General features: G+C 33.6%; 1 protein-coding gene across 2 annotated transcripts; it reads left to right on the forward strand.

The window, feature by feature from the left end:
* The first annotated feature begins 2059 nt into the window (after nucleotides 1-2059).
* On the forward strand, nucleotides 2060-12733 carry LOC106715024 (piwi-like protein Siwi). Of its 2 annotated transcripts, none has more exons than XM_045678763.1 (19): nucleotides 2060-2154; nucleotides 2569-2876; nucleotides 2943-3074; nucleotides 3502-3661; nucleotides 3816-3927; nucleotides 4653-4778; nucleotides 4937-5038; nucleotides 5118-5211; nucleotides 5892-6019; nucleotides 6171-6431; nucleotides 6597-6739; nucleotides 7057-7202; nucleotides 7299-7410; nucleotides 8038-8167; nucleotides 8829-9066; nucleotides 10492-10568; nucleotides 10772-10941; nucleotides 11397-11496; nucleotides 12304-12733. In XM_045678763.1, exons 2-19 carry the CDS (start codon nucleotides 2570-2572, stop codon nucleotides 12466-12468), a joined length of 2703 nt encoding a protein of 900 aa, XP_045534719.1. In that variant the 5' UTR covers nucleotides 2060-2154; nucleotide 2569; the 3' UTR covers nucleotides 12469-12733. The 2 variants fall into 2 exon arrangements, with proteins under 2 accessions (XP_045534719.1, XP_045534720.1); XM_045678764.1 differs by having other exon boundaries at nucleotides 2072-2228.
* The last annotated feature ends 319 nt before the right edge of the window (nucleotides 12734-13052 follow it).

The raw sequence follows: 13052 nt of genomic DNA on the forward strand, positions 1-13052 counted from the left end.
AGGAAAATGGTCATTCAAATCATCCTTATAAATCTGTATTAAAAGATTCCTTGCGGTAATCCTTAAGTAAATATTAAAAGACTCTGAGGCAGTAAGATCGTTGTAGAAGATTCATCTCTGAGATTATATCTACTGGGACATCAATGATAACAGCCGAATCGGTCCAATAAAATAGTCTGAACTTAACTGCCAACCATTTTTTAGCCGACTTCAAAAAGAAGGAGGTTATCAATTCGACTGTATTTTTTTTTGTGTGTTACTGCGAATCTCCGCCCCTGGTGGTCCGATTTTGATAAAAATTATTTTAATCGTAAGGAAGTGCTTGCAGATGGGTCCCATTTTTTTTTTTTAAATAACTAGAAGACTAGTATATTTTGAATATAGCTTCAAAATTTGTTGCGAAAATTAGGGACATTTTTGCTTGCAGCGCTTACGTAGGCTAAACTATAGGACCTACATAAAAATGATGTATAGACGAATTGTAACTCTTTTAATATGCTAAATAAAAGTCCGCAATAACATATATCTATCTTTTATAGTTTTCTCACAATAACCATTTTTTTCTTTAGAAACATCAATTATGTTGTCTAAGTTTATTTGAATCTTTTGCCTCAAGCTTAACTACAAAGGTCTACTAATTATAATGCAAAAGATCTATAAACAAAAAAATACTATGTATGTAATTTGAAACATGTCGACGAGCGGTCTATTGACAAGGATGCAATATCGCCTCCCTCCCTATTATACCGTAGCAAACAATACTTAAATGCCCACTCATCTTTATATTGCCAGTATCGATTTTATACTGAAACACTTAGTAATGAGAACGGTTAGGTATAAATCATGACCAAAAATCGCATAGTCGAGTGGCTTAGATCTACTTGGTTGTTAATCCAGCAAACCAAAATCACTGCTAAGAAAGAAGTTGTTCAAAATAATCAATATTAGTGTTAACATAAATTAAGTTTTTTTACTAAACTTAAAAAAATCACTAATATGAATTATTTGAAACTTGTCTTACTGTACCAAAAACTAAAAAATGCTGGTTCTAGCACAGAGTAACTAATATAAAACATTGTGTGATTCGGTCTCCGGCCCTTCGGTCCACCATATCACGGTAAGGTAGCGGCCATTCGTCACGCGGTCACACAACCATTAATTTCTATAGAAAAATACATTCAAAGCTTTTACAGCACTTTCGATAACATCACAACTACATTAGACCTTTATTTTTCACGTAGTTTTTACCTATAGCTCTAATTTAAAATTGTTTTATGTATTTTTATAAGCGCGGCACATTGTGATTTCTCAATACCAGGCATGATTAATATTTTATATAGAATTTGATATAAACTAGATACCAATTAAACACTAATTTTGTCATCAATCTAGCTCCTAGATTTTAATAGTGGTAAACGCTAGCACAACATCTGTTGCACAAACTGGTCAGTTCCCTCGCGCAGCAGTGCTACACTGCTGCAGATATCTGTGGGCAACAGTCGTCTCGCTGTTTCTGCGAATACGGATGGGTGCTTGCTCGTTTGTCACCTTTTTACTTAAAAAAAACAGAAAAATTTGTAGATATGTATGTTATAAATAAACTCAAAACTACTGGGCGAATTTAAAAAATTCTTATGCCATTAGAAATTTACGTTAATACTGAGAAACATAGGCGATATATGTTTCTAGTTTTTTTTTATTCCAAGCAGACGAATTCGCGGGCAATGATTAGTCAAAAATAAACTATTACAATTCTAACCAAAGAGTTAAGATTTTTTACTCTGTGGAATTACCATTCAATTCTGTTCAATGACCTTCAAAAAATGGATAGGCTATTGAGTGTGATTTTTGTGCCTATTTCATCTTTACGTTTTTGGGGTTGACAGTTGCGGTGGTAGGGGAGATGAGAATTGGAACTAATAATAGAGATACAAACAAAAAACTGTAAAAAAACTTCAACAGAAACACACAGAACAGACACAAAAGCTGTCATCTTCAAGCAATAACCTATCCATTTATAGAGGTTTGTGATTCTATCCAACAACAAAATCAGTCATTCGGCTACTGCTTCGTTTTCCGTTCATTGTTGCCGATCCCGTTCTCGTTTTCGTTCCCGTTTCGTCGACCATCTCCTGCGAAACAAACGTCTTTAATGTATTTAATTTTCTTTTCACTTGTAAAATAACATTTTGGTTTTCAAAATTCAGGACATATTAATAATATTTAAGGTTAAAAATTAATATATTGTTAATTGATATGTTTACTAATATTGTGCTAAATCTGCAATGTTTTCTTGATACCGTCTCATAAACTACCTGTTTTCTTCAACTTTCATTTCTAAATTACTTAGCGAATGTTTAAAAAGTCATTTTTAATCTTAATGTTACCAAATTATTTCATAAACTTTCAAATTCACTGGTTGACGAATAATAAATGTCGCCATTTTTGTATTGTTTTGCTGAAAGGACAAAATTCAAAACAACTCATCTTTTAGAACCTCCAATATTGCAAATGCATGACACTAGGGCTTCTAATTATATTTTCATTTAGTGCTATTGTGTTCTTAAGCATGTCTGAGCAATGCGGAAGAGGTCGAGCGCGAGGCCGGGCTGGGAGAGGTGGCGATGGTGCCACCCAGCAACCACGGCGTCCTGGCGAACAACAACGAGGCCCGCCACAACAGCAAGCAGCGCGTCCGGGTCCCCGCCCACAACCGCCATCTGCTTGGGGGCCGCCGACAGTGGCACCTCCTGTTAGGGCTGGCGTGCCTGTACCAACGGTTTCAATAGGTCGCGCGTCTCATCGTGATACTCCAACAACTCATGAACATCCAGGCGATGTAGATATTCAGCAGCGTCTGCAGAATATTAATATAAGTGAGTTAACATCGATACATAGCAATTTTTTTTTCTTTCATTATCTAATTATTTTTTTATTTAAAGATCAGCCACCTGCGGCTGCGGGAGACGCTCCGTCAGCAGGCAGTCGAGGGTCTCGTCGGGGCGGCGGTCGCATTTTGCCAGAGCAACCTACTGTGCTGCGAACAAAGCCCACTAATGTTACATCTAAAAAAGGCAAGTTTGGTTGTTGAGATATAAACCTCTTGAGTTGCTAAACTTTATTTAGTGCCATAACATGAAACATGAAATACAATAATTAAATATAATATCTTAAAATTTTGCTCGTAGAAAAACATAATCTCTTTCCGAGGCATGTTTTTAAGTGATTTTTTTCAGTAGTATTACTACTTCCAATTCAGTTTGTCATCTAGCGGCTTTTAACTGTTGAAAATATAGATTATATCTTCAAATGGTGATGTAGCTGATTACTGAGATAAATGTTAGAACTAATTCTCTTCATCATCTTCACTTCATTATCAACAAAATAAAAAAAAATAATGTTCTGTTTTAACTGCATATATTTACAAAAAAAAAAAATCATAACTGGATTTGAGAGAGATTCTGGAGATTTGAGAATGTAATAATCTTATCATTTTTGCAGGAAGCTATGGTCATCCTCTTGACTTAATGGTTAATTATTTTGCTGTTGAAACCACTCCACAATGGAGTCTGTATCAATACCATGTGGATATTTCTCCAGAGGAGGACAACACTGCTGTTCGTAGAGGTCTATTGAGAGTACACAGCAAGACTCTTGGCGGGTATGTGTTACTACATATGTACAATGAAAAGAATATATTTTGCTGAATTTCATAGAATAAACAGAAAAAATTTATTTATTAGCTTTTGCTCATTAACACAGCTTGTTTACTCATGTTTGAACATTTTTTTTTTTCACTTACATAATGTTTATAGATACTTATTTGATGGGACAGCTTTGTACACCATTAAAAGACTTCACCCTGAACCATTGGAGCTATATTCTGATCGCAAAACCGATGGAGAACGGATGAGAATAATGATCAAAGTAAGACTGCATTTAATTTAATTAAACTAATTACAAGGAATTTTAGACCATGAAGGTTCGCATATCTGTTAATTAAAAATTTTGGAAATTATATGAAGTCTGGCAATGTTTCTATTGTTTTATAAATATTTAATTTCATTATATAGATTTGTTTTAAGCGAATTAGACTACAATCATACTAATATTAAAAATGCGAATGTTTAGATGGATGGATGTTTGTTTGAAGGTATCCGGAAGGGCTGAAGGGATTTTGTTAATATTTGCCACAAATGTAGAACATAGTCTGGAAGAACACATAGGCTACTTACGATGTTTTTTTTTATGCTGCGCAGACGGAGTCGCGGGCGACAGCTAGTAATACATATTTATAAGCTGTAAATGGACTTACACCACTTTCAAAATTAGACAACTCTCAATATTGTTTACTTTCAATTAAAAAACAACCAAAAAGCACTTCAAATATACTTCATTTTAATTCAATTTTGTTTACAAATAATAAAATAAAAAATGTTACATACTAAAATGTTTCCAACAGAAGTGACTAGGTAAAATTTATAAGCATATGCCCTTTTAGTGCTCGAATTATTTCTAGGCCATCTTCTATTGACATATTTAGTTGAACACTAGTATACAAAAATTAATTATACTTATTAAAATCACCTATATTCCAAAACTTATCAAACATATATGTTGTGTTTAATTAAATAATTATATTTTGTCAACAGCTGACATGTGCGGTGAGCCCAGGTGATTATCACTATCTACAAATTTTTAACCTTATCATCCGCAAATGCTTTCGCTTACTTCAATTGCAACTTGTTGGAAGAGACTTCTTTAATCCTGAAGCTAAGGTATTAATGTATTTTATTTAAAACTATATTAAATGTTCATATTCTGTTCGCATAAATAACATGAACTCATTATTTACAAAGGCTATTTTTTCTATAAGCTTTTTATAATCGTAACTTTATGTTTAAAGCATATCAAATGGATAATGGTCCTGTTTTAGGTGGACATCCCTGAGCATAACCTGCAGATTTGGCCTGGGTACAAAACAACTATCAACCAGTACGAAGACAGGATTTTAATGGTTACAGAAATAACTCATAAGGTAATTTAAGTTTGTAATTATGTATTTTATACATAAAAATATTTTTTTTAATAATTTTCAATTTTGTATATGTCTTAAGGTCTTACGTCTGGATACAGTGCAACAAATATTAAGGGAATATATTAATACTAAGGGTGATAATTACAAGCAGTTATTTGTGGAAGCTATTACGGGTAAGTAAAAAATTTTAGTTTATCAAATATGTACCTAAGGATTCCCTTAAATCATACATTCATATAAGAGGATGCCGTAGCGAAAATGAGACTAGATTTTTTTTAATACATTTATTTAATTTTCTATACCAGCTATTATTAAGGCAATTGTCACTTAATATGTTTGTTGTACCGACATTTCATAACTCACGCAACAGAAATTTATGTTGCTTTTATTGCAAATATTACATTTTAATAAAACTAATTAGGTTTCAAAAGCTTTGCGGCTTAAATAGTCTTATTCCCAATAATAAAAATGCTTCTAATTATAATGCTGAAACAGCTGGGTAAAGGAGGAGAAACAAAACAAGGTATTTCTTTCTTCATCATATTTTATGTGAATAAAATATATGAATGTGGGAATAATAGCTTATAATGTTTTAGATATGTTTGTGGGGTTAAGCTTAAAATTTTTCCTTCGTACATAAGCCAACGTAAATTGTCAAAACTAATATTTTAAGTCCGTGAAAACTGCAGCGACTTTTCTCACCAAGATGTTGACAAAGAGTGGCTGTCTTTGGCGATAACAGATAGAAATGTCGGCTTTCGAAGATTTACGTTGCCTTGCGTACGAAGGCCCTTAGAAGTAAAAACAGACACTGACATAATATATAATTATATATGATTTTTTTTCCTTCAAGGCCAAATTGTGATGACGGATTATAACAAGAAAACTTACAGAGTTGATGATGTGGCATGGAATGTCACACCCAATGCCACCTTTAGAATGAGGGATGGTGATATCTCTTACATCGACTATTATTACAAGGTTTGTTATTGACTGACACCACTGATGCATATATGTGGACAGACTATAAGCTGGAATAATTTATGCCTATTTCATTTTCGACAAAAATGCCAAAAGGCACTGAGAATAAAGTCGGATTTATTTCCTTAAAAAATATATAATTTGATTACAGAAATACAACATTCGCATTAACGACCTCCGGCAACCAATGTTGATATCTCGGTCTAAGGCGCGCGAAGTCCGGGCCGGCATGCCCGAGCTGGTGTATCTGGTGCCGGAGCTGTGCCGCATGACAGGCCTCTCCGACACCATGAGAGCCAACTTCCAGCTCATGAAGTCATTGGCTGTTCACACCAAGGTCGGCCCAGATGTGCGCATCAGGAAACTACTCGAATTTAACAGACGCTTCACTCAGACTAACGAAGTTGTTGCGGTGAGTTATACTTTCTTTTCTCTTTGTATCATTTAGCCGAAGTTTCGGGTTATAGTTAGTCAATAATAATGAAAGAAATTGTAACTAAGTTAACTACTATTGGCATTACAAACTTCTTGAATACTTCAAAGTAGCAACCAGTAATAAAATATTTTTTATATGTAGGAATTGGGCACTTGGGATATGAAGCTTTCCAATAGGTTGCTGAGTGTGAAAGGGCGTCAGTTGCCCCCGGAGAACATTGTGCAAGGCCACAACATGAAATATCCCGCCGGTGATACAACTGATGGCTGGACCAGAGACATGAGGTTATCTATGTTTATTCTTTGTCTTACTCTTTATATACACTAGGTAGTATTGATAAAGGATTTTCTAATATATTTTTGTTGATTTCCTCTTTAATTTTATGAATAATTTTGGGAAATTTTTGTGATAAATATAACACGCAATAAGGGTAGCTAAAATCATATAGGTATATGAAAAAAGGTTTTTTAACATATTCATTTTGGGACTCCAGTTTTAGCTAAAAGAAGCTAGTGGAACTAGTGTTGCAGATGTCAATGCGCGTATATGAAATTAAATTTAATATTTTCAATGAAATAAAAATGTTACATTTCATTTTTAGATCAAAGCCTCTACTGTCGATAGCAAACTTGCCATCTTGGGTGGTGATAACACCGAGCAGGCAGCATCAGGACGCCACCAGCTTCGTCAATATGATCATGAAGACCGGCCAAGGCTGCGGCTTCCACATGCCAAGACCTGAGATCGGTAATACTTGATATGAAGTTTTTTAAATAATTATCATACGTGAAGTGGTTTTAGCTTATTTTATTGATAAATATATCAAAATATTTTGTTTTGCAGTAACAATAGATCGCGACGGATCAGTAGAATATGCAAAAATGTGCGAGAATGTAATTGCAAAGAAAAATCCCGCTTTGATACTCTGCGTTCTAGCCAGAAACTCTGGAGACAGGTTTGTTAATGTTTATATTTTGATCTCAGTTTAAAGGTAATTAAATTACTGGTTTATTTAACTATACTTGGCATGCGTTATAATGCCCCATTAGTTTAGAAAATATTCAAAAGGTAATAAAAGCAAGTAAAATGTTCCATTAAATAGAACTTTTTTTCATTATTTTTACTCGACTGACAAGATGGTATTTTTTTTTGCCAGAATGAAGTTTTTATGTTTCTATGTAATTCCAGTGTGACTGCCTAGAGCCTAAACGACTGAACAGATTTTGAGAGAGATTCGTGTTTAGTACAAATCCCATACAGTAGATGTAAGAAAAAATTCTAAAGTAGCGTTAAACGAGTTTAAATCTCACTTGCCATAACTTTTTTATATTGCTAAATATTTCGGTATTTTCGAGTATAATCTAAAATGAGAAAGTTTTAAGAACCTTACATTTGAAATCTTTGTTTTTTTTAATAGATGGCACTTATTTATCCAATATAGCCTATTTATTAGTCGGTTTATTTATTGTAGATTTTTTTACTAGAAACAGTCTACCTTAGAACATTAGTAAAGTTACAAAAAAATGTTATAAATGGTTTATGAGTGCATCGTGAAGAAATATACAAACATTTGATCTTATAGGTACGGAGCTATCAAGAAAAAGTGCACCGTGGACCGCGCGGTGCCTACACAAGTGGTTTGTGCACGCAACATGACCTCCAAATCTGCCATGTCTATTGCAACCAAAATAGCCATTCAGATTAATTGCAAGGTAATTTTAAATTCTAATTTACCATTAAAAGTTGAAATAGATGGCTAAGGAATTATTTAATTCAAAACTAGCGGTCGACCGCGATTAAGTAAACGCAGTTTTAAAAAATAGCCTAAAATATATCTCCTGTAATCATCAACTACTTTCCTATCTAAAGTTCCGTCCAAATCGATCCAAACATTCCGCAGGTTAACCGGAACAAACGCGTCTTTGCGGACAGACATACAAAATTTTCAAAATTGGTTTTTTATGATCAACGCAAACATCACGTGTACGAAATATGTTTTTTTCTTGAAATTACATACGGACAATCTAATTTTATTAATTAATTTAACACTCAATTCTGGTTTAGTATCAAAGACTTAATAATTTTCTAACACGAACAACAGGTCGCAAAGTGCATAATTGTAACAAATTAAGATTCAATATTGAAAAAGAGAATTAATATTAAACTACAACAATGTCTGGTAAAGGTTTCCACTTTTTAATACAAATTTATCTATAAAACATTAAAGTGGATTTTGTGGAGTATTGAATCTGCATCCCATCTATCCATTAAGGATAAGCAACGCACTTGCAACATAGAATGTGTTTATCGAAATTAGGTGGTCATTTGCTAAGCCACTTACTACTATAAAAACATGTATCTATTATATTCTAGCTCGGCGGCGCTCCCTGGACGGTGGAGATTCCGTTGAACACACTGATGGTGATTGGTTACGATGTATGCCACGATACGTTCACCAAGACGAAGAGTTTCGGCGCATTCGTGGCGACACTGGATCGTCAGATGACACAGTACTATTCCGCTGTCAACGCACACACTTCGGGCGAAGAACTCAGCGCACACATTAGTTTCAATATCGCCTCAGCACTCAGGAAATTTAGAGAGAAAAATGGTGAGTAAACATGAGATGAGAAGAGTTACATCTCTTATTAGATACTAGCTTTTACCCGCGACTCCGTCCGCGCGGAATAAAAAAATAGAAAACGAGGTAAAAATCCTATGTCGTTTCCTGGTTCTAAGCTACCTGCCCACCAATTTTCAGTCAAATCGATTCAGCCGTTCTTGAGTTATAAATAGTGTAACTAACACGACTTTCTTTTATATAGATTAGATGTAATTGTTTTCGTAGGATGTTGCTTGTTTCTTTGCTCGTGTCTGACTTATATAATTAGATTTTGCCCGCTATTATGTCTGTGCGGAATTACAAAATCTTAATAAGTAGTTCCAGAGATAGCTTCAAACAAACATACATTCATCTATACATCCATCCATCTAAACATTCGCATTTATATTATTAGTAAGAAGTAAGATTTATTAGAATGTGTGTTGGTACATATAGTGTCATAGAGTTTTGTTTGGTGAATGTTATGAGTAGTGATGCAACGGATGTCTGTTTCCGTTTCCGGAAGTGCGGAAGTTCCGCACCCTTTTCAACATCCGTTTCTGTTTCTGTTTCCGCAACTTTTATAACGGAGATAAAACGGAACTTTACGACGGCTGAGAGATCCAAATGCGCGGCGCGAGACGCGCAGTCCGTGCGTGGCCTTTCGGCACTTGTCGCATTTGTTTGTTTACGTACTATTTTGTGAATTTAAGCGCGTAATATTTTCTGCTGCTGTTTGAAACAATCAGTTTCTCTTGCTGGAGTAAACTGTCTATTTGTTGTCCATATAAAATTTGACAACTGGCAAAATGTGACTACATATTTCATACTTACGAGTTATTAAATGTACTTTTGAATAAGTGATAACCATGTAATATATCATCATTATTATATAGTTGGAAATATATTTGTCGTTTGTCAACACGAGTGGTTTGGCGAACTTTAATTTGTAAATAGTGTAATTTTGTTTCCTGAAAATAAATTAAAAAAACGCGTATTGTAACTTATTGCAGCGCAGTAAAAATACATACATTGAAGGCTAAAGGACACCGATATCCAATGCCTTAATAAATTAAAAACGAATACAAACTGTTTTTACCGAAAAAAATATTTTTGTAAATATGTATTTTATTATTATTTACACTTCTGTTTCCGCATCCGTTTCCGTTTCCGTTTCTGCTAAAATTTATTTTTGACATCTGTTTCCGTTTCTGGTTCCGGTAAGACACTTCCGTTGCATCACTAGTTATGAGCCTGTTGGAAATATTTGTAGGTATATAAAATTCGATTATCACATTGTTAATTACTATATATATATAACTCGATTTTCGACATTTTTGGTTGGATCTTTTCTATTTAACAGGGTCCAATTGTGATGTTACAATAACAAAATTGCTATAGTTTTATTAAAATTAATATAAATTATGTTTTTAGGTACCCTGCCTTCCCGCATTTTTATTTACCGCGATGGCGTTGGAGATGGTCAAATCCCATATGTTCATGGACATGAGGTACTTGAGTAACCCCAGTATTACAAATTACAAATATAGTATGAAAACACATGAGAAACTATCTTAAAGTTGGTTTGTAGACTTTATCACCATAACTTCCTTGCCTTTTTTTATAATATCTAAGCTAAACAGTATGAAGTACCATAAAACCAAGATTTTTTTAATTTATAGAGCAAAAATCACTATATTCAATATTTTCTTAGGTTGCTGAAATTAAAAAGAAACTCAATGAGATATACGCCGGAGCTGAGGTTAAGATGGCCTTCATAATTGTGTCGAAACGTATCAATACACGCATCTTTCTGAATAACGGCCGCGGAGAGAACCCGAGACCAGGAACAATTATTGACGATGTTATTACACTGCCTGAAAGGTGAATACTGGTTTTGAAATATTTTATTAAGAAAAAAAGTGTTACTTCACCTTAATTGTAACATGTAACATGTTATAAAATCCAGTAAAGATGTCCCATAGCAGATGTAAACGTTGAAGTTAGATTGATATCTACTCTGAAGGCGACTGGTATTTCATATTTATAAATATCATGTTAAAAAAATAAAAAGTTAAAAAAGTTAAAATTCATTTGAAAAAAGTTCATACTTTTAGACATTTAGTTAAAATAATTTCGAGCGAATGGCGCACTTTTGTTACCAAAACCAAGTGTCAGATAGTTGTAGTGAGGGGACGTAAGCGTTGATATTTTTGTAGGGCTAGTGTTGCGCCGATACACCGGCAAAGTGTTGGTTTTCTCTCTAACAATACTATGAAATACATTTTTAACAGTTGTGATGCAACCAATATTTTATTGATTATCTCTAAATATTTCAGATATGATTTCTACCTGGTGTCTCAGAATGTTCGAGAAGGTACAATTTCTCCGACTTCATACAATGTTATTGAAGATACGACTGGCCTTGACCCAGACCGCGTAAGTATATTTATTGATATGCATAATCTCAGTTACTAACCGAACTTCAATACTAAGTAAATAAATAAAAATAAACATATCTCACACCCTCGCATACATATATACAGACATACATCCATAGAAATACAATACACAACCACACACACTGACATACACGCAATCAAAACACCACATAATAAGAATCAACGATAATTTAAAATTATTTTTATTCACACATTTTGAACACAGTGTGAACGGCTAAATGTAAGCACTCTTTTTAACTATCCAAAATGCTTTCAATTTTTTGTTGATTTGTAAGACATTTTCTAGAACATTCAAATATTAGATTAAATATAATACATAAAAACTAAAATATATCATTAAAACGTGTCCCTTTAGGCAAGGTTCCGAAGATACTGGCAGCGTTCCCCCTTTGAATGGCTAGACTAATTCTTTGTCCGAGGTAGCTGCCAGCTCTTCGGTCTCCTGTGATGTCGACTAACCTTTTTCTATTTCTTTAAAAAGCCTGATTTGTAAGATATATATATAGTGTAAAAAAATGTATGTCACGGAAGAACGGATCATCCTGCTACAAGTATTCTATACTTAAAAGGATGCTTCCACAACTGATGTAATATGTATAAGTGTTTTTTATTCAAATAAACTATTATTATTATTATCATTCTCTTTGGCAAATGTGATTATAGTATGTACTAATATAAGTGTCACAACTAAACACTTCACACACTAAACAAATCATAATTTTAAACATGAAATAAGATCTTTGTCTTAATAACTTTAAATATGCTAATATTTTTTTGTTTTCAGCTCCAACGTCTGACGTACAAGATGACGTACATGTACTTCAACTGCTCGAACCAGGTGCGTGTACCCTCGGTGTGTCAATACGCGCACAAGCTGGCCTTCCTCGCTGCCAACAGTCTGCACACACAGCCTCATTACTCTCTCACAGAGACGTTGTACTTCCTCTAATTTGCAGCATCCACCATATTATGACTACTAATAAGTTTTTAGTATACTTCTTTTCAAATATCTTGACGGCTCAAGGTCCATAGTTCCGAGCCACCAATATATATGAAAACTTTGATAAAAATTGATTACCCACCGGGTCTATTAATCTATTTAGTATAAGATTACGGACAACATGGTTGCTTTATTTTTTATTTTATTTTTTTGTTGTACTGTACTAAACAACATTATCTATATGTATTTAGGTTGGGTAGATTACTAAATCTTAAGTGAACATTTTTCTCTTCTATCCACAACTTTATAGTTATTGAATACATTTACTTTTAATTTGAAACTAAACTATCATTAAAGTTCAAAAACTTACGTATTTTTCTTATAATATTGGTAACTAAATTGCGCATTATTATTGAGATAAAATATAATGGAAAGATTTAGTGTTCTTATATTTGCCTTTACTATTTAGATCGTTGTTTATCATTTGATATAGTACAGTTAAATTACTCTAGAAGTAAATGAGTCTCCGTTTATTTTTAAGTTGTTTTTAGTGTAGTGTTTTGTGAGGTCAGTATTTGAGGTGCATTTGTTGA

This window comes from Papilio machaon, chromosome 7 (assembly GCF_912999745.1).
Source record: "Papilio machaon chromosome 7, ilPapMach1.1, whole genome shotgun sequence".
NCBI lineage: Eukaryota > Metazoa > Arthropoda > Insecta > Lepidoptera > Papilionidae > Papilio > Papilio machaon.

Bases quoted from the DNA above. Each gene is read 5' to 3' on its own strand.
- LOC106715024 (XM_045678763.1), top strand. From the start codon at position 2,570: ATGTCTGAGCAATGCGGAAGAGGTCGAGCGCGAGGCCGGGCTGGGAGA. The intron at 2,877-2,942 runs GTGAGTTAACAT...TTTTATTTAAAG, and splicing joins TCTGCAGAATATTAATATAA to ATCAGCCACCTGCGGCTGCG. The intron at 7,203-7,298 runs GTAATACTTGAT...TTTGTTTTGCAG, and splicing joins CATGCCAAGACCTGAGATCG to TAACAATAGATCGCGACGGA.